This window comes from Xiphias gladius, chromosome 8 (assembly GCF_016859285.1).
Source record: "Xiphias gladius isolate SHS-SW01 ecotype Sanya breed wild chromosome 8, ASM1685928v1, whole genome shotgun sequence".
NCBI classification, from domain to species: domain Eukaryota; kingdom Metazoa; phylum Chordata; class Actinopteri; order Istiophoriformes; family Xiphiidae; genus Xiphias; species Xiphias gladius.
The window spans coordinates 19,996,945-20,020,340 of record NC_053407.1 but is presented as its reverse complement, the minus strand read 5'-3'; the positions used below and the strand labels follow the sequence as shown (position 1 = coordinate 20,020,340).

The 23,396-nt window shown below is 39.7% G+C and overlaps 3 protein-coding genes across 4 annotated transcripts; 1 reads left to right on the top strand and 2 right to left on the bottom strand.

Moving 5' to 3' along the window:
• Positions 1 to 1,323: 1,323 nt before the first annotated feature.
• Positions 1,324 to 1,995, bottom strand: LOC120792882 (ribonuclease P protein subunit p25-like protein). The gene has a single exon (XM_040132267.1). The coding sequence runs from the start codon at positions 1,993 to 1,995 to the stop codon at positions 1,324 to 1,326; it is 672 nt and encodes a 223-aa protein (XP_039988201.1).
• Positions 1,996 to 4,107: 2,112 nt separating this feature from the next.
• On the bottom strand, positions 4,108 to 13,237 carry LOC120793684 (protein mono-ADP-ribosyltransferase PARP6-like). The gene is made up of 23 exons (XM_040133964.1): positions 13,165 to 13,237; positions 10,494 to 10,555; positions 9,761 to 9,838; positions 9,261 to 9,355; positions 9,100 to 9,160; positions 7,908 to 7,998; positions 7,760 to 7,826; positions 7,475 to 7,624; positions 7,222 to 7,363; positions 6,917 to 7,048; positions 6,661 to 6,756; positions 6,449 to 6,541; positions 6,235 to 6,360; positions 5,976 to 6,041; positions 5,785 to 5,852; positions 5,618 to 5,666; positions 5,315 to 5,427; positions 5,163 to 5,235; positions 4,935 to 5,004; positions 4,749 to 4,828; positions 4,578 to 4,641; positions 4,391 to 4,475; positions 4,108 to 4,266 (listed from the first exon to the last, which is right to left on the bottom strand). The coding sequence occupies exons 2-23, from the start codon at positions 10,521 to 10,523 to the stop codon at positions 4,170 to 4,172; spliced, it is 1,926 nt and encodes a 641-aa protein (XP_039989898.1). The 5' UTR covers positions 10,524 to 10,555; positions 13,165 to 13,237; the 3' UTR covers positions 4,108 to 4,169.
• A 2,252-nt stretch (positions 13,238 to 15,489) lies between these two features.
• On the top strand, positions 15,490 to 23,139 carry LOC120793800 (pyruvate kinase PKM-like). 2 transcript variants are annotated; one of them, XM_040134204.1, is made up of 11 exons: positions 15,490 to 15,591; positions 16,915 to 17,093; positions 17,253 to 17,344; positions 18,706 to 18,837; positions 18,968 to 19,154; positions 19,246 to 19,516; positions 19,606 to 19,756; positions 19,865 to 20,017; positions 21,195 to 21,361; positions 21,862 to 22,043; positions 22,165 to 23,138. In XM_040134204.1, exons 2-11 carry the CDS (start codon positions 16,943 to 16,945, stop codon positions 22,269 to 22,271), a joined length of 1,593 nt encoding a protein of 530 aa, XP_039990138.1. In that variant the 5' UTR covers positions 15,490 to 15,591; positions 16,915 to 16,942; the 3' UTR covers positions 22,272 to 23,138. The 2 variants fall into 2 exon arrangements, with proteins under 2 accessions (XP_039990138.1, XP_039990139.1); XM_040134205.1 differs by having other exon boundaries at positions 15,575 to 15,587; positions 22,165 to 23,139.
• Positions 23,140 to 23,396: the final 257 nt, after the last annotated feature.

Below are 23,396 nucleotides of genomic sequence, written 5' to 3'. Positions count from 1 at the left end.
ATGAACATACAGTTTAACACCTCTTTAAAAAAAGTTTCAAGAAAATGTGAACATTATAACCTTCATGAAGGAGGATTTATTGCAGGTCTGTTGTATTAGACTGCTTTAGTTTTAGCTAGGTGTACCTAATAAACTGCCAACTGAATGTATGTGTGTCTTCATTTTAAGATGAGTTGTCCCTTATGGAAAATGGTTCAGCATGTTCATACATACATCATTAATCTCACAGAAATGTTCAGTAATCATGGGAAATATTATAGTGAGACGCTATAAAAACTCCAAGCAGAACTTTAAAATATGATGCATCTGCTAGACAACGCTATGCCGCAACGGTATAAAACACAGTTAATGTCATCGTGACAGTACTTTCAGTTAACCCATGTATGAAACTGTGCTGCACACATAGAGCCTTGCTTTCCCACACACACTCTAGTCCCTACAGCAATATCAGATTTTTTATAAGGGTTGCCTGTCAGCTATATTCTGTCAGGATGAGAATGAGTGTTAAACAGTCCCTAGGCATGTGGTGTTAAATACTGTTTTTTCACTGTGCCACATTCCACTGTAACTCAGAGCACTAACTGACTTGGATCAAAATAAACTGACCACTGACAGTTTCGGGATACAGGTGGGAATGTACATGAAAAAATTGATTTGTCTCTCTGTAAACATCCAGGTTTTGAACTGCTTCTATTTCATAGGGTATTTGTATTTTTATTTAAAAAAAAAAAAAGATGCATATACACTTTCCAACACAGTCTAAAACCTAAGCTGAGATACACTTCCAAACTAGTTCATTTTTTTCAATGACGATATATCCTTAAAGTAAAAGTCAGCCATTAACCAAAACTTTCTTGTCTTATGATCCATTATTATGTAGATGAATTCCTTCTAAAAGTAGAAAACACAATAAAGACTACTGATGCAAACCTTGATGTTTATAATTACAATGACTTTGACCAACTTTGTGCACTTTTAAGGTGCTTTTGTTGACATTTTGCATCAGAATACGATCAGAGATTACTTATATATAACTACTAGCATGACCATTTACATTGCTGCTAATAATAATTTAATCACCTATGTTATTTTTCATTACAAAGTTACTGTGTTGTAAAAGACAGACTTTAAATTTCAACCTGTACATGTAATGCTACAAATCATTCAGAGTATCATGACCTTTTTTTAAATTCTCAGTGAAGCTGCATACTGATGCAAAACAACTTGATGCAGCTGAAAAAAAAAAAAAAATAACCCTCTGATCAAACCTAATAAATGTTATTTTTTCTGATATTTAACATTATGGATTCAGACTTAGGACGTTCAGGGGGAACATACACTCCATTCATCCAGGCAGAGTCTCTTGGCTGTGTGCTGTGAAGAGGGACTGTGAGCCGCCCTGAGCAGAGCTCTGTGTCTCTCTGTGTCCTCTGTGGGAACACTGAGGGATTGTGGAGGTTGGTATCCGGGCTCCTGGGGATCCAGAGGGTCTTTAGAGAGCAGGATACAGATGGCAGGGACTGTCCTCTGCATGGTTTTACCCGGTGCTCCTTGTTGTGGACTCTCCCAAACCTCATTCACTGTCTTGTAGTAGAGTTTGGATACCTGGTGCAGCCCTCCCACTTTACGTTTGAGGATCTCCACACAGGTTATGGTCTTGGTGACTCCCCTGCCTGAGCCAGTGAAGACCACCTGTCTCAGCGATGTCCCGTCGCTGTCTCTTCCCTCCCCTTGCATCCGAGCTGTGACAAACCGCAGTAAATTGCGGATCTTGCTTCCTTCTTTCACACGCATGTGCAGAATGTCTGCTGCTAGGCCAGGGATCGGATAGGGGCTGTTGTCCTCTGTGCGGCTGATTCTCCTGAAGTTGTTTTGGCCAAGTTTTGAAGACACAGATGAAGACGGGGCAGAGGGGTTGAATAAAGCAGACTGTGGTTCCATTACAGTGCTATGTGCAGCATTTGAACTCTTCATCTGACCCCTGGGTTCAGTCATTGCTCAGACAGCAGAAAAATAACAGTGCAGGATGCTGTTTCTGAGCCTGCAGCCTTGGATTATTTGCATACCTCCCTTGAGATCTGAAGCATGTTTCTTGTTCACTTGTACAAGAAACTAAAAACTGAGCAGCTTCGCAATCCAAACTTGTGACTTATCTTGCTCTTCTTTCTGTCTTCTGTCCATGCTGCATTTCCATTTTGTCCTCGGAACACCGAGATGAAAGCCAGCAGAATGAAGAGGGCATTTCTTCCTCTAATCCCATTGACGTGAAGGAAAAGATGTCCTTGCTCTACTCAGCACTGAGGACAGCTGATGCCAACAAACACATATGAGGCTCAGAGAGAGACATGTAGAGTGGGACATAGTGCTCTTAAAGGCACATGCAACATTTAATAATTTCTGTCACATTCTAGTTTGTTGGTTTTGGAGGGAAGCTTTTGTTAAACCCTTAAGGGCTTAGAGATTTTATTTGTCCATATGGTTGCTAGAATTATATGGATGAATAAGCATGCCTTAATGAGATTTAACAAGGCATGCAGTTGAAACAATTCTTTGTTTTAACCGAACTGGTCTTGATTGTCACATTTTATTGACATTCTTAATGTGCATTTTTGTAGATATTGCACAAACCTGCAAAGGGTAAAGATATAGAGAAATATAGAGCAATAGCTGTGGCAACATACAGTATATCACATTTTTCGAGACAGCCTTTCCTCTGCACTATCATCAGAGAGCCATATGGTCCTTGAGAAATGTCTTCCTTTGGGCTATTACAGCAACTTCACAGTTCTCCCTTCAGTCCATTGCCTGCTGGGCTGACCTAGAAAATGCTTGCTACATAATTTTGAACCAATGACATTTATGAGGACAATCATACCTCGGAGCTGCTACTTTTTATGCCAAAATTGCAAAAAATTATAATAATCAGAACTTGTAAGAGAAGATCTCTGTCCAGATGGTAACAGAGGTGTTTTCATAGTTGCTTTCTTTAGAGGAGCTGAGCCATGGAAGGAAGTCGGGAGGCAGCTGTGGGGCTCATATGGTACCATTATACTGTTATAATGGTGCATTTCTGCCTGAAAGGATGGTATGCACCCCCTTGTTATTCACTGACTCAAACAATGAGCACAAAGCTGAGATTCTTACTACTGTCGATATTCAGAGCAAATTGCAGCTGGTTCCCAGGACAATAATCCACTGGCCATAAATAGCAATTAAATTAATCATCCATCAGTGGATATATTCCCATCATAAAAAACTTTTGTATTTTTGATGTGTTTCACCAGAATCATTGCATGTCCCACAAAAAACTCTTTTTTATTTTTCTTAGTATGAGCTTTTTTTTTTAGTACAAAGCTTATTTTTGTGTGTGACTCCTGTGACAAATCTGGTGTGGGTTGTAGTTGTCTATTGTTGTTTTTACTGAAAGAAGAATATGACACAGGCTCGACACCCAAGTTTTGAATCTGCTCACAGTATTACCCAATTTAAACATCTGCAGCAGTTTCCAAATTTTGAATTATGACTGTCATAACATAACAGTTATGGGCTTTTATTGGCTTTGTGTTTTTAATGAGAAGACCAACAGAGGGGCTTGTTATTGGTTACACTTCCATCTTGTGGTACAACAAACATATTACACAAATAACAGGCAACAAATTGAACCTTTGAGTTACGGGCAATCTGCATTAACAAGTAAAAGGAAAACATTTGATCTGTTTAAACATAATTAGCAAATCTTGTAAACTTTCATTTTAAAAATGTGTGGTTAGAAAAATGTACAAAATATGTGCTTACATTACAGACTTATGACACTGGCGGTAGAAACAGATTTAAATTATATCACACTGTAAATTAAGATATAAGGCAAAAATATATCATCTAATATAATTACAGAAGAAAGAAGAGATGCCTCTTTCAGCTTTGTGAAGTATTTTCCTTCCTTCAAGTTGGTGTTTTTTTTATTCAAGTAAAAGCTGGTAAATGTAATATCAGGCAGCTCATTGTTTAATGTTCACTTGTCAAACTCATAAAAAACAAACATTATGAGTTTAGCCACGAACAATCTAAGATCTACTCTCAGTCCATGTTTTTATATGAAATCTACACTCTAATCATAAAGAAATGTGTGGATATAGTATGTGTGCGCATTGTGCATGTATTTGTTTTTCTCAACACGTCTTTGAAGCAATTACTTGTAGAATTTCCCTGTGGATACTGGCTTCCTGAGTGTTGATGTGGACATCTCCCACCTGACCATTTTCATACCTTAGAAAGACAAAAGTGGACTGTTTCAGAAATCTGAAATATAGTCTGGAACTATCTGATTGCACTGAGAGCCAGAAAAGGGTTTTTTCAGACAATTAATTCTGACATTTTGTATTTCACTCACACAAACAGGAAACGCGTGCACACATAGTCGGATATCGGACACACCCAAATGTTCCCATGTTTTTGAAGGTCTTTTGAAGTTATGACTGTGAAGACATACAGGCACCATTTATAAAACAATGTCACAGAATAACACCTTATATTGTTAAATCAAGGCTCTTTGTTACACTATGGCATCTCATATTTACCCTCACAGAGTGCTATGCAGTTGAGGTTCCTGCCCTGCAGAAACCTCGCTCGCCCCGGCTGTTCCTAAAACAAGGTGAGAACACAGGATGAGATACAAAAAACATGAAAGAAGATGTCCTTCTACAAAGAGCATCTAGGCAGAGTCTGAACAAATGTGAATGATAATCTACCTGTGTGATTTTGTGTATTCGCTTGTGTTTCTTTATGAGTTCTTCTTTGGTGGTTACTTCGTGTCGACCTTTACCCATCTCTGAACAAAAACAAAGGATATGTTTCAAAAACGTAAAATCTGTAGAATGATTATGTAGTTTTATACGCACACTATTAGGACCAACATTAAAGTGTGCCTTTCGTACCAGAATATCCAAAAGATATGCTTGAGATAGGACTCAAATAGATGCCTCTCCCATATGCGGCTCCGTGAAGCTTTAATAGAACAGAGATTAAAAAAAAAAAGATGGTTGCTACTGAAAACTTCAGCTTGGTGTCAAATAACTTTCAAAAGTCTGAATGTACACGTAATACTTTTGTGGGTTGAAATCTCTGCTGTGAAATGTATAGACTTTGGTATTTTCATACTCTACCTGTAATTTTGTGTATGAGGCATTAACCAGCCCGTTTCTTAAAATTGAGTGCCAGTTTTCAATGTGGGAACCACTGAGAGATGAGAGAATAAGAGCTGAGCATATGAAGCGGCAAATAATTAAATAAGTGTTGATATGAAGATTACACTCACTGGAAAGCAAAGGTGCTGCCATAAAGTTTTCTGGCAGTTTGGAAACGAGCCTCTTTGGATGGAGGGCTGCTGATCAGCAGGAACTGATAAGGTGTGTGCATGAACTTCAGGTGCTATTGCGGAGCGAGGGATGAAAAAATATGGTGGGGAGAGCAATAAAATAAAATAAATAAAATTGATATAAAGCATAAAGCACAGTATATGATATAATATTTGGCTGCTAATTATTAACTACTACTGCTATAAAACTTTCAGCTACTGTGTTAAGACACTGGATTCTAAGAGTAAACTGCTCTATCGTACCCTGTTCACTGGAAGCTTGACAATGTGTGATCTGTTGCTTGCTAAAATCCTGTTGTCAAACATACAAACACACACCCGGATATGATTCTAAGAAATATTCTGACGTTATCACGTGTTAAATGGAATGAAAATACGAGTGAAAGGCTAGTTTAGATTGTGACACTCACCATTGAAGTAAGGGATAAGCGAGAGGATCGATCTTGTCCATCTGCTTCTTTATTTCAGAGTATGGACCCTGGTGATGAATTGACGTCAGGAAGACAATGAACAGCTTTCAGATTATTCTCTGACAAGTAGTATCAGATGTAAATTGTGTAAACAGTGTCAGGAGTGTGGGGTTTATTTTAAGTTTGGTCACCTGTGCCATCCTCCGGATTAACAAGACACTGTCCAGTGCTTTTTTCAGCCTATCATAGCTCTTTCTCTGCCACAAAAAATAATATGACTGTTTCAGAATCCTCCGGATTAACAAGACACTGTCCAGTGCTTTTTTCAGCCTATCATAGCTCTTTCTCTGCCACAAAAAAATAATATGACTGTTTCAGAATTTTAAAAATGACATACTAAATAGCCCATTTCAGTAAACCAGTAATAAGTTAGATTGGCTCAGCTCGTACCTTGGGACTGAATGCCAGGGCTTTGGGGTTGTATGGATCAACAACAGAAGGGTACGGTTCAAATATGATGCTCTTGCGTGAAGACTGAAGAGCAGCTCTGCACATAGCGACCAACAGGTCAACTACCTACAAGAACAGAGATGACTGGAATACATACATCTACATTATGATCACTCATACTTTATATTAGAGTGTGCCTGTATTGGTTACCAACCTCTGCACCGGTTGCAACCTCCTCTGTAGCTCCAGACATAACCCCCAGCGTATAAAAGGAAAACACACACAGCTCCCTCGTGCAAACTGCAGGCTGCAAACGCACAAAATGTATTAAGAATAGTGACAATGTACTTACAGTCACCTTCATTTTAAGTTTCGCTTCAGTGGGTCGGCCATTGAACCGCCTGCTAATTTCTTGTAGCATTGTACCTTTAACATGGGGCCGTTCTGAAACACGTGTCGCTCATCACAGACCACACAGTATTCATTCAGCGTTGGCAATCTCTGCTCAGCATACCTCATTATCTGTGTACAACAAATGATAATGAATTAAAAAAAAACAAAAACACACTATCCAGTCAGTCTCCTTTGACTTAAAGTAATGGAACTATTCTGGGCCACAAAGATTACTATGTTTGTAATGATGATACGATCTATAATTTATCATATCAGGAAAAGGCTTTACCTGTACTAAGAAGCCATGCTGCAGAGTAGGGGTGGTCTTAGAGTGCCCGATGGCCTGGGAGGAGAAGAGCAGCTCTATCAGCTGTTTGGTACTAAGCTGTGCTGATGATTTGACTGCTGACACCGCCACCCTCTGTGGAAGAAGGTACACAAACACTTTTAATAAACACTGTCAGAACATGAGACGGAGCGGGAGAGTGTATTTGCTGGGAATAACTGATGCAAACACAGCAGCTGTGGCCATAAAATATTTCAGTGAATCTCAAAGAAATGTATTTCTGAATTATCCTAAGCGATGCTCTTCACCTTCCCACTGGATGTGTAGGTGAAGAGCTCTCCTGTGGGATTCTTGATGGTGTAGGAGGTTGTATGATTTGTGAAACGCCTCAGTTTCATTGATGGTAAAATTTTCCTCCCTCTCAAAGTTGGTTCCCGGAGCTCATTTGACCTGAGCTCATAGTGAGGAAGAAGTGAACAGATATTCGAAGACAGACTCAGTCAGAAATAAAACAGAATATATAAAAAAAATAAAAAATGAATGAATGAAATCATCACATACTTTGATAGTGGTAACCAGATGCTCAGTCTTGCTCGAAATTTCTTGATGGTTCCACTTGGCCTGAACCGGCTGTGTCTGCTCTTCTGTTGGACTACGATGTTCTCGTTCGTCAGGTGTTCCCACTCCTGAGCTATGAAGACTGCGAGAATGCTGGGGAACAGAAAGAGTTAGAAGAGCTAGTCTCGATGCAATCGGTAGCGGAACAATGAATAAAAACCTACATCATTACAACATTGTGCTGAGTAATCGCAGCACTGCCATAAAAATTATGATACAAACACTCACTTCTGTAATTGTTTCCCCAGACTGAAATTATCCGTGTTGGATGGCTGAAAGACTTCAACTGAAGGTGCTGCAGTGTGAAAAATCACTTAATCAGCTGTCACACTGATTTACAGTACAGTTATTCTGCAGCAGTGTCGTTGATGCTCACCAGGTCCATCCAGATACTGAGAGAGAGAAAAGTGGAGACGGATAACAATGGGCTCTGATGGATTAATCCTCCAGGCTTTGGCCACCTCCTCCTGTGGACACACACAAACAGTGTCATGATATTAAACACGTCCAGTTGTCATGCCAGCAAACGTGTCAGTATAGTAAATGCATGTACAGTTGTGGTCAAAAGTTTACATACAGTTGTCCGGGCCATTTACGTCACTGGCAGTTTGGAAATTTCAATTATTTCTGCAACTCTTCTTATTCTTTGACAGAATGATTTGGAAATGAACTTCTCTGTCACAAAACAAAACAAATGGGTTTGGTTTCCTTCACAAATTTGTTATGTGTCTCCTCACTCAAAACCTGATGGGTCACTAATATACAGTACAGCAACCTACCATACTATTTATTCTAAATATTGGGGATATAGGAATTTATAAAGATGTCTTAACGTTATGATACTGCCTCTTAACTTCGTGTCAGTTGATTATGATTTAGTACATTTGGTAACTTCTCTGTGCCTGTATAAATAGGGTTTGTTTGGCTGCATGTATAGGCATCATTTTCCCACAGTGAAAAGAAGTTTGTCTGGGGCAGGAAAAGTGAGGCTGGGTCTACTGTCAAGCATGGTGGTGGTAGTATCATGCCCTTAGGCCGTGGAACTGATACATTACACTAAGTGGACAGAATAATGAGGAATGAACATTACCATCAGTTAGAAAGTTAAATCTCGGATGCAACTGGGTGTTCCAACAGAACAATGACCATAAACTCACATCAGAAATGGTTCTGGGATGGTAAAACCAAGCTAAAATTAAGCTTTTGGAATGATCTTCCCAAAGTCCTGACTTTAACCACATTGGAAATATGTGGACTGCCCTGAAAAGATTAATCCAAGCAAGAAAACTAACAAATTTCGTTGAATTCAACCAAGAAGACTAGTCAAACAGAATTCTGCTAGAAGCTGGTTGATGAGGCGGCTCATTGAGCTGAAGAGATGCTTTTGTCTGTTATATTTTCAGAGGATTAGTATGTGAAATGAACCAAATTTGTTTTTTTTGTTTTTTTGTGAAAAGGACGTGCAGAAATAATTATAATCCAAATGCTGCCATAATATATAGGTCCCTCACAAGTATATGTAAACTTCTGGCTGCAACTGTTTTAACAGTGCTGTAGATTTAACTTACATCCAAAAAGCTGGCATTAATGTTTAAGTCAACGTCCACATCATCAATTGAACCATACTCCCTAGCAGAAGAAAAGGAGGAGAAAATTTGACAATGCAGAAAAGCTGCGGGGGTCCCTTCACTTTAAGGCCACCGATAAGAAATGATGTTCAGACGTTCACCTGACAGAGACCGCAGAGTCTGAATACAATCTCCTGACCGCCTCGATGTCTGTCTCCAGCTGGGGGTGGTGATACAGGTCAGTGGCACAGCTCTCCTGCCGAGACAAACGCTAACACACTTACCTTATGGTCCAAACGGCTCAGCACCACAGGGGGCTGAAGGATTAAACCACACAGACTTCTTCAACAAAAGCTGAGAACAATGCTATTATTCCCATCATGACAAGAAGTTTCTTAAGATAGAAAATTTGGATAACACTCTATCTTATCTCCTTTCTCTTTAGAATTTATAAGCAAACTTTATTCCACAATATGCAAACCAAAGGGAGCCGTTTCCACTCGAACACCCAGTAACATTTGATGATTTGTGTTTTTTTAATCATAACTTCACATGCAACAGTTTCTCAAGATAACTTTCTTTACTTAGGTATTTCATAATTATTAGAATTATGCTACAATAATATTCATTTCGCTATGAGGATACTGAGAGGGATGTTTACATGTATTCCATGCAGGGTCTCCTCTATGTCACTGTCCTCGTCAGTTTGGCTGTCGGTCCACTGTAGGCACTCAGTCTCCTGTCGGGTTAATGGGAAAAGCTGTCAATCAGAAGATCCTCTTATTAACGCAGCTGATTAGTTCCTTCTGTCATCCCAAACAAAGTCAACTAATCATACGGCTGAGGCTGCCATTGATTTGCAGGCCACTTAGAGGATATAGAGGATATAGTACTACGGCCTCTTAAGACAATGAGCATTTCAATACAGGATATGTGATACATTTGATGTAATATAACCTCCTCTGTGTGTAACATAGATTGATTGATTGATTTAATTGTCAATCAATCTGCAAATTATGTTTCTGATTAATCAGTTAATTGTTTTGTCGATACAATGACCCAAGATGATTTATTCCAATGTCTTGACAGTTGTCGGACCAACAGTCCCAGACATAAAGATATTCAAATTTATTATAACACAAGACAAAGAAAACCAAAAAATATTCACATTTGGAACCAGAATGAAAACTATTGATCCATTATCAAAATTGTTACAGATTAATTTCCTTTCGACCCACTAATCAATTAACTGATAACTAACAGCTTTGCCTTAAAAAAAAAAAAGAAAGCTCTATTGGCTCTCAGCGCAAACAACTTACTACCCTAAAAACAAATCCAGACTCTGTGATATAAGAATACAACACATGAAAAAGAGAGGAAAAGTGAGGACTCACCATGCATTCAGTTCTTTGGCACTTCTTCATTAACAATCAACAGCCTGTTTACTCCACTGTGACTGACCCAAGGTAACAGAAAAACCTAATTAGTTCAGCTACCTCTGCAATGGACACAAGAACATACTGGCTATGAGGTATTAGTGACACACAAGTCACAAAATAAAATTCTTGCCTTTCCTTGATGAGAAAATCCATTTAATACCTTAAAAAAGTCATAAGTCCATATGTGACCAAAACAAATGAATATTTCTGTTTGATGGCTCGGCTGGCTGTCTGTGTTTGGCTGTCCTCTCCCCCTCTGGTTTTGAACAGCAGGAAGTCCCACATGTTCTGTCTCGGACTTCAGCGTCACATGACTGACTGCAGATACTGACAGCTCGATCAGCTGAACCTGACCCAGAGAGAAAACGTGCGGCCCCAAGGTTCTGATCCCACTCTTACACTACCTTTTGTCCTATTTGACTGATGATGAGTGCCATCCGGCACAATGCCTCTATAGTACATCCCTTTGTAAAAGAGGAGGGGAGAAAAACAAAACAAATCAATGTATCACACCATCCTCCAGCCTCTTGAAAGTCAGGTTCATGAATCAGTTTTAAGCCTGTGATGAGAACAAAGATCCCTGGTGGCAAATTTGAAGCATGGCGATTTGGGTGATGTTTGGCATTTATTAGTCGTCCTGTCTGCCTGCTGCGCTGCAGTCTGACCTTAATCGGCAGTTACCCTTGTTAGCAGTCGCCTGCTGCTCTGCAGTCTGGCCAGATTAAACACTTCTCGGTCTGCACACATCTATGCAAGTCTTTTCTCTACAAGTGCTTTTCTCAGAGTAATCCACTTAGACATGGGTGGGTGTTGGATACGTGGCTGTGTTTATTTATAGTGGGTGGGCACATCATGAATCCTTGTACTTTATACTGCATACTACCATTGTCAAGGATGTCTGTGAACAACTAAGAATCAAATCAAATACAAAGCAAATAAAGTTTCTGCTGAGGAGAGTCAACACATCTCAGACACAGTATGAGAAGAACACCATGAGGTAGTATCTGCTGCAGGGCAGTTGTCTTGTATTATATTATACTGTGTAGTTTTTGTGTGGTTGTATCCACCCACTTCTCATTTTATACACCTACTGTTATATCATAGCTTTAAGGCTTTCTCTGTCAGGCCAGCGAGATAAATGAACAGCAAGTTCACGATGAAGAGCAGCTCTTCCACAGTAACCAGCTCTGCACAGTGTCTACTGCAGCTTTTATTGAGAGCTAACATTTAACGATGAGAATACATCAGGTTGTAAACTCAAATAAATATGTTTGTTAATCCTTTGTTCATCCTTAACAGGTCGTCTCATTGAGATCAAGATCTATTTTTCACAAGAGACTTCATTTACTAGAAAAAAAATAAACATTTCTTATTTCATTAATGTGTATATTTTTGTAGGAACAAGTAAAATAGCATGTCCAGTGTCACAAACCGCAGCATTTATAGTATGAGCTAGTTCACTGTGCCTGACCCTTAATAGGCCTTTATACAAATACACAAAACTCAACAAGAAAGTACATATGAAACAGCACAAAACACAGACATTGATACAATAAAATTGCTTGTAAAACCATTTCAAAATGCAGATAAACACAATTCCATCACACTATTAATATAAACATACATTTCTTTAACATTAAAGAAAAAAATTATATGGAATGATATTTAGATTTTAAAGTTTTCTTGAACGTGCCTATTATATCAAAAAGAATCCATTATGTTATGGTTCATATTGACCTGCGCTGTTTAAATAAACTCACAAACAGGAAAATAATCAGTTTTTAAAAATCAAAAACCTTATTGTGCCTTGCCAGAGAATTTTGAAAGAAGAAATATAAGATCATTTTAATAAATAACCTATATTTAACATATATTTGACAAAAAAAATTTTTTTATATGGAATTTTGACAGTTCATCCATTAACTTAATGAAGGAATTGCCACTTTCTCCAAATAGTCCTTTTCTTATTTACTTTGTTAAGGTGAATATCAACAGCGTGTTTTGTGGTCGTGTGGAGCTGAGTATCAAGCAACCTGATTGGCTGATCGAACTCCTGAATTGAAACAGAAGAAAACAAAAGTAGCTGAGGAAACAAGCTGAGTTTGAACAAAAAAAAAAAAAAGTCTTGTTACTGTGTTTTTGACATGAGCAGAGAGATGAGATAATGAGACAGTAGAGAGAAAAGTAGAGCCTTACGGATACATAATGTACTATAAATAAATACAGTAATCCACCACAGTTAACTGCAGCAGGGTGTCACTGTCACCCAGTGGGAGGGAAAAAAAACCCCCAAAAAAACCAAAAGCTCAAGACAATTCAACCAATCGTCCACAAGAGAGAGCTGTTGTTGAGAGAGAGGAACACTGCTTTCCAGTTCATACCAATGTACAGTCATATGCTAATTGCATATGTACTAATTGTCTACTGCCCTATCTCTTACAATGTCATATGTAAGATCACACAAGACAATTCATACATGTTGATGTCAAATCAACACAGTTACTTATGTGCTACCGTGATGTTGTGAATGTGTCAAAACTACATGAGCACACTTGGAAGGAAGAACTAACAGCTGTGACCATTTCATTGTATATCATTTTTCAAAGCAGAAAAAGGGTGTGCTCACCCAAATCCATTAGATATTTCCTTTTATTTAGTTTAAATTGTCAGACACGAGCACGGGGGGCGAAACGTTTCAGCTATGCCTTCTTCAGTGTGCAGTAACAACAATGACTGTCAGTCAACTTATTACCAACAGGTGTGCCAGATGGCCACGCGTAACCACAGGCGTCCTCGGGTTTGCCTCAGTGAAAACCTCACAACGCCCCTTCCCAACATTAAATCCCACATGTTTAACAACCAAAAACAAAACTATACACACATTCACAGAACCATACACAGATTATACAAGCAAATAATTATTAATGTGAGCCATCTGGGCAGTTCCAAAAAATAATTTCCAACCACTATGGACAACAACAAAAAAAACCCAAACTACATAATGAATACATCTGTGATACACTGCAATTGAAAAAATATATATCAGGGCAACAGTCATAAGTTGCTGTTGTTTAGAACAAAAATTGGTTTAACAAAATGCTCTACGAAGGAGATTCCTAATTTTAATTAGCAGGAGAATGTTTTAAAATAATGATTTATTGTTTTAATCTCAGGCTTTAACCCTTGTTTAGAGTGGAAGTCAGTACTGCAGGCATTTCTCTGCAGCCTGTGGCTCCACGGACTCCAAACCAGCTTTTTAGTACTTTAGGTTGTTCATTTATCCCTACATGGACAGGAGGGGGATGAACAGCATCCACAGCATCCAAACGTTCCAAGAATATTTAGAAGTCATAAATGCCACACAGTCACAGATGAAATGCTGTAAAATGTATTTCTTACCTTGTCAAACTGCTTTGCAGGGCATTAAACACGTACAGACATTATTCCTATCTGTTACAAATTGTTTTGTTGTTTTTAAAAAATTTCAGGACTCACTACATATTTCTGGTCAAGTTAATTAGTGTTTTTAGTCATCAAATTGAGACTCAAGTTTTGCTCTTATCTCAGTGCTTTTTAAAAAAAAAAAAAACTAAAAAAACAACAACACATAACCACAGTAGAAGAGCAAACCTGAGCCTTCTCATCCCATTTATACGCAATATTTTAGACACCTTCTTCTTCTTTTCTACGATAATTGAAATTGATATGGCTGCTAAAACTGAAGTAATATAAAAATAATGTGCAACTGAAAAAGGATTAGACACATTCGGAGTTGTTAAAAAAAATGGAGTACCCCTATCAGTAGATGAAATGATTGCAGAGCAGGGCAGAGACAGCGCGTTTTGACAACACTGAGGAGAGTGCACACATATTTTGAGCATGACACAGAATGGATCTAGTTTTATATTGTGGTAAAACATGTTCCTAATATGTTGGTCATGCTTCATGGAGCCCAATATGGCTCAACTATATATACAATGTACTATAAAATACCTTGAAAGAATTTACAGGGACCAGATGTATGGAGGGGTAGCACATCTATGGTGATTCTGCTGCTGTCTATTTTTGGTAAAAGTGTGACATGTGTTCACTATACCTGACTGAGTTTATTGCATGTATTTGTGTATGCGTGCATTAGTTTTGAGACTCTGTTTGAGCATATGAAGCTCTTAAGTGAATGCATTTGGGCGGTCATACTGCACTGTACAATTCCGCCCCTGCTGATCTCATAAATCAACCTAAAATTACAGTACGATGTGAAGGCTAACAGGGGGGAGGAGCAGTGATTTGTCAGCTTCAAAATGAGAGAACCCATAAAAGCAGAGAAACACTGACAGCATCAAAATAAATAGTGAAAATCAAAATAATTAAGTTGTGACTAGGTGTGCATGTGCGTCTGGAACAATGGAGCATCTTGACAAAAGGTGTTATCAAGGTACGAACACAAACAACCATAAGACATCTGATATTGGTATAAGCCCTAGAATAAGGTAAAGAAAAGGAGAATAATAATATCAATAATAGTCATAGAAGCACATAAGCAGAGAAGATAATGTGTATTTTTTTAAGCAGCTCAAATTACAATCAAAATGTCATTCTGGTTTTCTTTTTGTTGATAAAGGTCTATTTTTTTCCTTAACATTGCTTTATGGTATTAGATATGAACCAATCAGCATGGAGTGACCGTCGCTCCTAGGCGCCTCAGATGGACCAGGCTCACGATGAAGTACCGGCGGAGAGTTCTGCGAATGGCCCGGCGAACAACAACTTGTACCTGTATCCTCCCTCAATATCCCTCCAACTCGTATCTGGGAATTTCATATTGACTTAGTTACGTTAAAAAAAAACAACAACTTCAATGTAAAAAAAAAAAAAAAAAAGGTACATTTAACTCGCCGTACAAATCTGAAATATTGCCTTAACTGTCGCGCTCTATATCCCGTGTCACCGGGTGTCGGTCACACAGGAAAGTAGTCCCGGCTGGCGACGGGAATAAAGTCTGTCGCTCCAGCGGAACCGGTTGCATTTGGTCCCTGCAAAGTTCACCCGGTAGGTGAGTAGTTGCAACTAGATTGAACTGTATGACAAAGGGAGTGAAGAGGAGATTTTGCATGCAATGTCATGAGATGTGTTCATGTTAAAGTAAAATTTTTACTTCCCTTAATGGTGGGGAAAAAAAATTCGTTTCAATCAGATCAAATTTTTCTTCTCCAAACATAATTGGATCATATATTAATATTTTATTCATACGGAATTGTTAAAATTCCATATGATTTTCTACTCATGTGTGATTGTATTTATTCATTGATCATATTCATTTAGCATAAATACATATCCTATATACATGTCATATGTCCTATCTGAATACTGACAATCTTTTCTACTGAAACTGCATACTTCAAGAAAGTTTTCTTTCTTAATGAAACAAATAGCAGCAAAATGCCTGGTGATTAATTTTTCAATAATTAGCTGTTACAATAATGACACAGAGCTTTTGTAAACTGCATTATTCATAAATACTGGGAAGGTGGCTTTTGCCTGGGAGTTGTAATATGTCATGTATGTAAAAACATCACCTTTTATCTTTTAATTATAATAGATTTTATCTTTTTTTTCAACATAATTTTTCTAATGTTTTTTTTTTTTTTTCTGGTGATACGTTTCTACACTCCACAAATGTTCGCAGCTGAACACGATATTTTAGGTGAATGCTGAGGGCTGGAATGGTGTCTGAGCCCACACACACACACACACACACACCGTGTTTCACTGCACTGACATGACAACAGATTTGTAACGCATGCTGCATTCCTCTATGGTAGCAGTACTGTAAGATGAATCCCAATATCTCTGCCTTGTCCTTTTGATGTGCATTGTTTGGATACTCCACAAGCATTTCCCTGCAGGCAGTGTAGATAATGTTTTTCCCTTTCCTCCTGGGGTTATTATTCTTTGCCAGGAACATACTGTTGTTGTTGCTTTTGGACACAGACTGTCTGGTCAGCCAGCACAGCCACTCTTCCCTGGTAAACTTAATATTAATCCATGGAGGAGTCACACCTTATTATAAGTGTTTACCTTTCCATTGAGATCAATACTAGATTCTTATTATATATTCCTTCATAGTGTCTGATTTTTTTTTTCCATATCATTTTTGTGATAATTTCTTGCTTATAGGTAGCTTCTACTACAACTTCTTGGTTTAAAGTGAAGCCACTGTGTCAACATTTAGATGAAAAGTCAAAGTATTCACTTGGACTGTTCTCTGTCTTTGACCCATGAAAAAAATCTTCTCAATAACCTGTAAGAAATGTAACATGTAGAGCCGGCAGATACTAATCAATCACCTCTCTTGTCTCCCTCTCTGTCTCCCCAGGACTTTTCCTGCAGACACAGATCCAATCATGTCGAAGTCAAAGGATTCAGGCGCTTCCCTCATCCACACCCAGCAGCTGCATGCTGCCATGGCGGACACTTACATTGAGCACATGTGTCTGCTGGACATTGACTCCATACCTGCTGTGTCTCGCAACACTGGCATCGTCTGCACAATCGGTCAGACACTTTTCCAAAGCCCATTGATTTATGTCTCCGTACACAAATCATCCAATGATTATCTTAATGTATCTAGGTTTGAAACATCCATATGACCTTGCAAATGCACACACATTTAGTCCTTTGTCTCTTTGTATTCATTCACCTGTCTCGATGTAGGACCTGCCTCCCGATCTGTGGCGATCGCCAAGGAAATGATCAAGTCTGGGATGAACGTTGCAAGAATGAACTTCTCTCATGGCACACATGAGGTGAGTGAAGTGCCTGCCTCTGATTTACTATTTACATCTCTTAAACCTTCTAGGCTGCCGCACTTTCTCAAGTAGTTACAGCAGATGATTTACCAACAGATGTCAAAGGCAAAGCGCCTGCCATGACATCGCAGATTTGGGCATGTCCGACAGTGCAACATGCCTGAGAGCTTTAACTGCAGCAGTATCTCTGCCCTCTGCGAGGGAATCATTGGGGAATTTACTCTTTACAGCTGCAGTAGCGTGACATTACTCTTGTGGCCTGGTGACTGTCTGTGGCTGTAATGCGATCTATGAGCCTGTACTTGCCCCTTCAGTGCTGGCTCTGTGGTGTGGCCTTTGATTCAGCAAGCCAACTGTATCTCATTGGCCGACCTTATGCTGCTGACCCCTCACCTTTAAAAGTCATGCCTCCTTACCTTTTTCACTGTCACCTGAGTGGACGAGCCATCAAGTCTATCATCAGATGTAGTATGAACACCCACAGTTGATATTTGGATCTTTAAAGGTTAACTGCAGTGATTTTCTTTCCACTGTAACTCAATTCTCATAGTGGCTTTTGAATTGCCTGCACAGTGGCGTGTAGTTCAGCACTACTAAATAAAAAAAGAAAAAGAAAAATGTCAACATTTGCCAGCGACAAAAAATAATAAAATGGATAATCATAGCTGCAGAAAAACACAACAAAGTGCATACATGATTTTTTATGAGAAAGGCAAAATAAATTTGACCTGTGTCTCATTGGTGTGTCAGTTGTCAGTGCAGATATAAATAGGTCTCTTCCCTGAGAGTCACACTTGCAGCAACAGTATGAGCAGAAGGCATGTAGAGAGGCCACAGCGAGGCGTTCATTATTAACTAGAAACAGTAGTGTTCAGGTTAGACTATGCTATTCTGTTCTGCTATTCTGGCACATAGTATGCATTTACTAGATCCATAGCTGTAGACAGACAGCGTTGTAGTTGCACATGTCTGTCACATTGAGAAGGAAATTAAATATTTGATTTAATTAGTCAAACATCCTGCTGTTAAGGCTACAGCTTAAATATTTTGGAAAGTATTCCTTTAATACCTGATAGTCTGTGCGCAGCTATTTATGTACAATGAAATGGAACAATGTCATGTCCTAAAAATGTGTGTTGCAGTTGTCAAGACTGAATACATAGTTATGTAACCAGCGCCGTGCTGCCTGTGTTACTGCGTTACCAAGTTTGTCCACCTGCTGTTGTACATACTTCATTTACTTTTTAAGAATTTGACAACTAAATAAAAACATTGTACCGCTTTGTAAAAATGAGCTATTACAAATCACTAGTGTAATATTTTTTCAGTGGTTTTCAATGTCACCCCATATCGTATAGTACCATGCTGAGACCATCAAGAATGTCCGTGAGGCAATTGAGAGCTTCGGGCCAGGATCTGTCGACTACAGACCCGTGGCCATTGCTCTGGACACCAAGGGACCGGAAATCAGGACCGGACTTATCAAGGGCGTGAGTTCTTGCCAAATTACCAGGGCTTAGAGGGGGACAGTTGTGACTTATTGAACAAATAATTAAATTAAGGTTTCCTGCTGTGATGTTCAGCCTGAGAATTAACAAATTTCCCTCTCGCCTTGTTTAGAGTGGCACCGCTGAGGTTGAGCTGAAGAAGGGTGAAACCATCAAACTTACACTCGACGACCACTACATGGAGAAATGTGATGAAAAAGTTCTGTGGCTCGACTACAAGAACATCACCAAGGTTTTGCAGACCGGAAGCCACGTCTACGTTGATGATGGCCTGATTTCCCTCAAAGTCAAAGAAGTTGGTAAGCACACAAATAATCACCTGTTTGTTCCTTTTTTTTTTTTCTGCCTAACTGTGGAAAATAAGTTTGTCTATATTTTGTGTGTCCCAAGGCGCCGACTACTTGAGCTGTGAGATTGAGAATGGTGGTATGCTGGGTAGCAAGAAGGGCGTCAACCTGCCCGGAGCTGCTGTTGATCTCCCTGCTTTGTCTGAGAAGGACATTCAGGACCTGCATTTTGGCGTGGAGCAGGGTGTTGACATGGTCTTCGCCTCCTTCATCCGTAAGGGTGCTGATGTTCACGCTGTCAGGAAAGCACTCGGTGAGAAGGGCAAGCACATCTTGATCATCAGCAAGTTGGAGAACCACGAGGGTGTGCGCAGGTGGGTGGATGATCGGTGGTCACAGTTAGATCTGCACAGGTCTGATTCTTTGGATAATTGTTAAAGTTTTTTGTCTTTTTGTCTGATAGATTTGATGAGATCCTGGAGGCTAGTGATGGCATCATGGTTGCCCGTGGAGACCTGGGCATTGAAATCCCGACAGAGAAGGTCTTCATCGCCCAGAAGATGATGACTGGCAAGTGCAACAGGATCGGCAAGCCCATCATCTGTGCCACACAGGTCTGTGACACAATACCACGCAGATCACGAAAGAATCCTGTTTTCAAAAGAAAAGTGTATCAAAATGTGTGTACAGACATATATGATATGTAATGTTTTCTCCCACAGATGCTGGAGAGCATGACCAAGAAACCTCGCCCTACTCGCGCTGAGGCTAGTGATGTTGCCAACGCCGTGCTGGATGGAAATGACTGCATCATGCTCAGTGGTGAGACCGCTAAGGGAGACTACCCCCTGGAGGCCGTGCGCACACAGCACTTGGTAAGGAGCAGAGCTTCGGGTCCCATTCCCTAAGTACTATGTCATGTTCACTGTATGGGTGCACGACAAAGGAATCTTTCAGTGTTGAAGGACTTGAGTAGTGTTTCAGCACGTTTTAGACAGTTTACTAGATTTGATCTTAAAAAGTGTGCAGATGTGGTTTTTACGCAACTGAAGCAGATATATTCACTCAAAACTGTCAGTGTGAAGAAGCCTGCATTATCAGTATAAAAGCTCCCCTACACTGTACACTGTAGCATGTGATGCATTCACGTGCTCTTGACAAACTTGAACATCTGAGTCTTGAGATTTGTCTGCCAAACAACAATGTTTTTCATGACACAAGCTACAGAAGTTCACATGATCAAGCAAAACATCGATGCTGGTAACTGAATGGCTTTGCACTTTTTTATTTCTTTGTCAGTACCTTACATGCAATATTTTGTGAGACCTAAGCCGCCTGTTGCACCTAAAGGAGAAAGAAAAACTTCTGCAGTGGAATTTTGCTCTTGTCATAGTTATATTATCAGTTAAATTTGGTCATGGATTGACCATGAGAAATACATAGTAATCCACGTTTGAGCTTCTTTTACAAGAACTGTGCAGCTTTAAAATTATTATCATCATCTGACTATAAGTTCCACAATGGTACAACCCCAGTTCAGGGATTATCAAGGTCATGAAGAATAAACAAGTAACCAACACACTGACAAAATTAATGTTTTGTTTTGTGATGTGATCTAGATTTACATTTTCTAGATCATGTAGAATGATGCGGAAAAATAGCTTCCACATTTTGAACACACCAGTGGAATCAGCTTGAGTTTTACTAACAGCTTGTTTAGAATTTGTTCAGCTCACTTTGTGTATCCCTTTTGCAACCACCCCACCCTCCGTCCAACTGCTACCAAACAACATCTTTTCTTGTGACTTTCTATGTGCTTTAACTGTGTGATCATATTGCTCAGTTAGCATGTGTCTGAGGATCTGCAGTGCACAGCAACAGTCCCTGGACGTCATGGCCGCCGCTGTTGTTTAGCTTCATGTCTCAGTGTGCTTTCAGGTATGAAGACTTTTCGATACAAACTAACTCCTGCAGCTGTGTGACTGCAGACTGACATTACTATAATCAGTTGTTTTTTTATTATTATTATAATTTTTGCTCTCACATCTTCAGATTGCCCGTGAAGCTGAGGCAGCCATGTTCCACAGGCAGATCTTCGAGGAGCTGCGTCGCACCTCTCATCTGACCCGTGACCCCACAGAGTCCGTCGCTATCGGTACCGTGGAGGCTTCCTTCAAGTGCTGCGCCAGCGCAATCATCGTGCTCACCAAGACTGGCAGGTGAGAATTCAAGAAGAAGTCCACCCCCTGTAAATCTCCTCTGTAAAGCTCTGAGTCATAATATCTTCGACGGCGTCCACTGTGAACAAAGAAACTGGTGCATTAAAATATTTCTCTGTCCCTCCGCTTCTGCTCCCTCCATCACACAAGCCCACACATGAGGTGTGCCAGCTTTTACTGCTCTCACAATCTGTGCTCCGCTTTTGACCTTTTGAGATCTGAACCCTGACATTTTACAAGTTAATTTTAACTCCCTGTTCATTCCTCTCCATCTCGGAGCTCATCCTCACAGCACATGATACAGAGGACATAACACTGTCAGCTGGGAGGATTTCATAATGATAACGGCATAATCAAAGCAGTCAGAAATAATGTTTCAGTCGTAGGGCTAACAGGTTTGCCGTACGACTTGTTTCCACTGGCACTCATTCAGACCAGTGTTGATGTTGAAATATTTTCAGTGCTACATCTGTGTTATAATTTGTACCTGTTACCTGCAGGTCCGCTCACATGCTGTCAAGGTACAGGCCCCGTGCCCCGATCATTGCCGTGACCCGCTGTGGCCAGACTGCCCGCCAGGCTCACTTGTACCGTGGCGTCTACCCTGTGCTCTACACCAAGCCTGCCAACGACGTCTGGGCTGAGGACGTTGACCTGCGTGTGAACTTTGCCCTGGAAGTTGGTGAGTGTTGTCTTGTGTTGAAAGTTTTAAAGCTATAATAAAATAGTTTGGAAGGAGAGAAAAGCCAATAGGCATTTTGTTCATATCCTTCAACGGCTCTTTTTTTCCCCTCTATCTTTAGGCAAGCACCACAAATTCTTCAAGTCTGGTGATGTGGCCATTGTTGTGACCGGCTGGCGCCCAGGCGCCGGTTACACCAACACCATGAGAGTTGTGCTGGTGCCTTGAAATTCATCAAAGGACATTAGTTAACACTCCCCCTCCCCTTTCCCGTAACCTGCCTCCCTCCCCCGTGTCAGACTTTTCTTGTCTGTCGGTCTTTGTAACCAACACAAAGTCAAAGCCAGGCCGCTCCTTCAAAGGACTTTTGATGGTGTCGTTTGCAAACAGTAACTCCATGATTCCTGTCATCCAAATGTGCAATTTATTGGCTAAATCCTGCTGCCAGAGACTGAACTCAAATCCTTTTAGTGGAAAATCCTCGATCACATGCCAACTCTGTTTACATGGGGAAAAAAGTGGAGATTAATTTTTCTCTGCATGTCCTTAAAACTAAACTAAAGTACCCTTATTGTACTTATTGTCCTTTCCTTAGTTTTTGGTTCTTTCATCGCCCAGGTACTACAAACAGTTGTAGATGTTCACGGTAATTGTCTTCTCCGCTGTTTCATGCAGAACTGACAGTTGGTACAGTGGTACATCATTGTGAATTGATCTGGCATCCATCCATTAAAAGGAATTCTTGGGTCAACTGTGTTTTTTCTCTTCTTGTTAAAACTGTCCAGTGGTGGAAAGTAACTCAATACATTTACTCAAGTACTTAGCTTATTTACAATTTTAGGTACCTTTACTTTACTTGAGTATTTCCATTTTATGCTACTTTATCCTTTTACTTCATAGCATTTCAGAGGGAAATTACTTTTTTTACTCCACATTGATGTAGATTAAGCTACCCAACAGGTTACAACATTAAAATGCCACTTACATGTCAGTGCATCAGTAATTTCAATACTTTAAGTACATTTTGCTGACGGTATGATTTTCAATTCAGACCTTTTACTTGTAATGGAGTATTTCTCCATTGTCGTATTCCTACTTTTACTTCAGTAAAGGATCTAGCTACTTCTTCCATCACTGTCACACTTAACTGTAACTATATTTCAGTGTTTTCCATGCAGAATATTAAAGTGATAATAAACGATTTTAAACATGGCAGGACAGCAACAATGGGGCCAGCCCTATAAAGGCTAATGTCAGTGGTTGACTGAGTGACTGACTGGCTCAGTGAGTGATAAAGTTACACCACTGGTCAGCCGAATGCCGCTATTTCACATGAAATCGTGAAATAGCCCC

What these genes read in the sequence shown, in the direction of transcription:
- LOC120792882 (XM_040132267.1), bottom strand. Translation starts at nt 1,995, where the DNA reads ATGACTGAACCCAGGGGTCAGATGAAGAGTTCAAATGCTGCACATAGC.
- LOC120793684 (XM_040133964.1), bottom strand. Translation starts at nt 10,523, where the DNA reads ATGAAGAAGTGCCAAAGAACTGAATGCATG. An exon ending in TTAATGCCAGCTTTTTGGAT is followed by an intron (nt 7,999 to 9,099) that starts GTAAGTTAAATC and finishes GTGTGTCCACAG; the next exon opens with GAGGAGGTGGCCAAAGCCTG. An exon ending in CTGGGGAAACAATTACAGAA is followed by an intron (nt 7,625 to 7,759) that starts GTGAGTGTTTGT and finishes TCTGTTCCCCAG; the next exon opens with CATTCTCGCAGTCTTCATAG.
- LOC120793800 (XM_040134205.1), top strand. Translation starts at nt 16,943, where the DNA reads ATGTCGAAGTCAAAGGATTCAGGCGCTTCCCTCATCCACACCCAGCAG. An exon ending in CCGTGCGCACACAGCACTTG is followed by an intron (nt 20,018 to 21,194) that starts GTAAGGAGCAGA and finishes TCACATCTTCAG; the next exon opens with ATTGCCCGTGAAGCTGAGGC. An exon ending in GAACTTTGCCCTGGAAGTTG is followed by an intron (nt 22,044 to 22,164) that starts GTGAGTGTTGTC and finishes CTCTATCTTTAG; the next exon opens with GCAAGCACCACAAATTCTTC.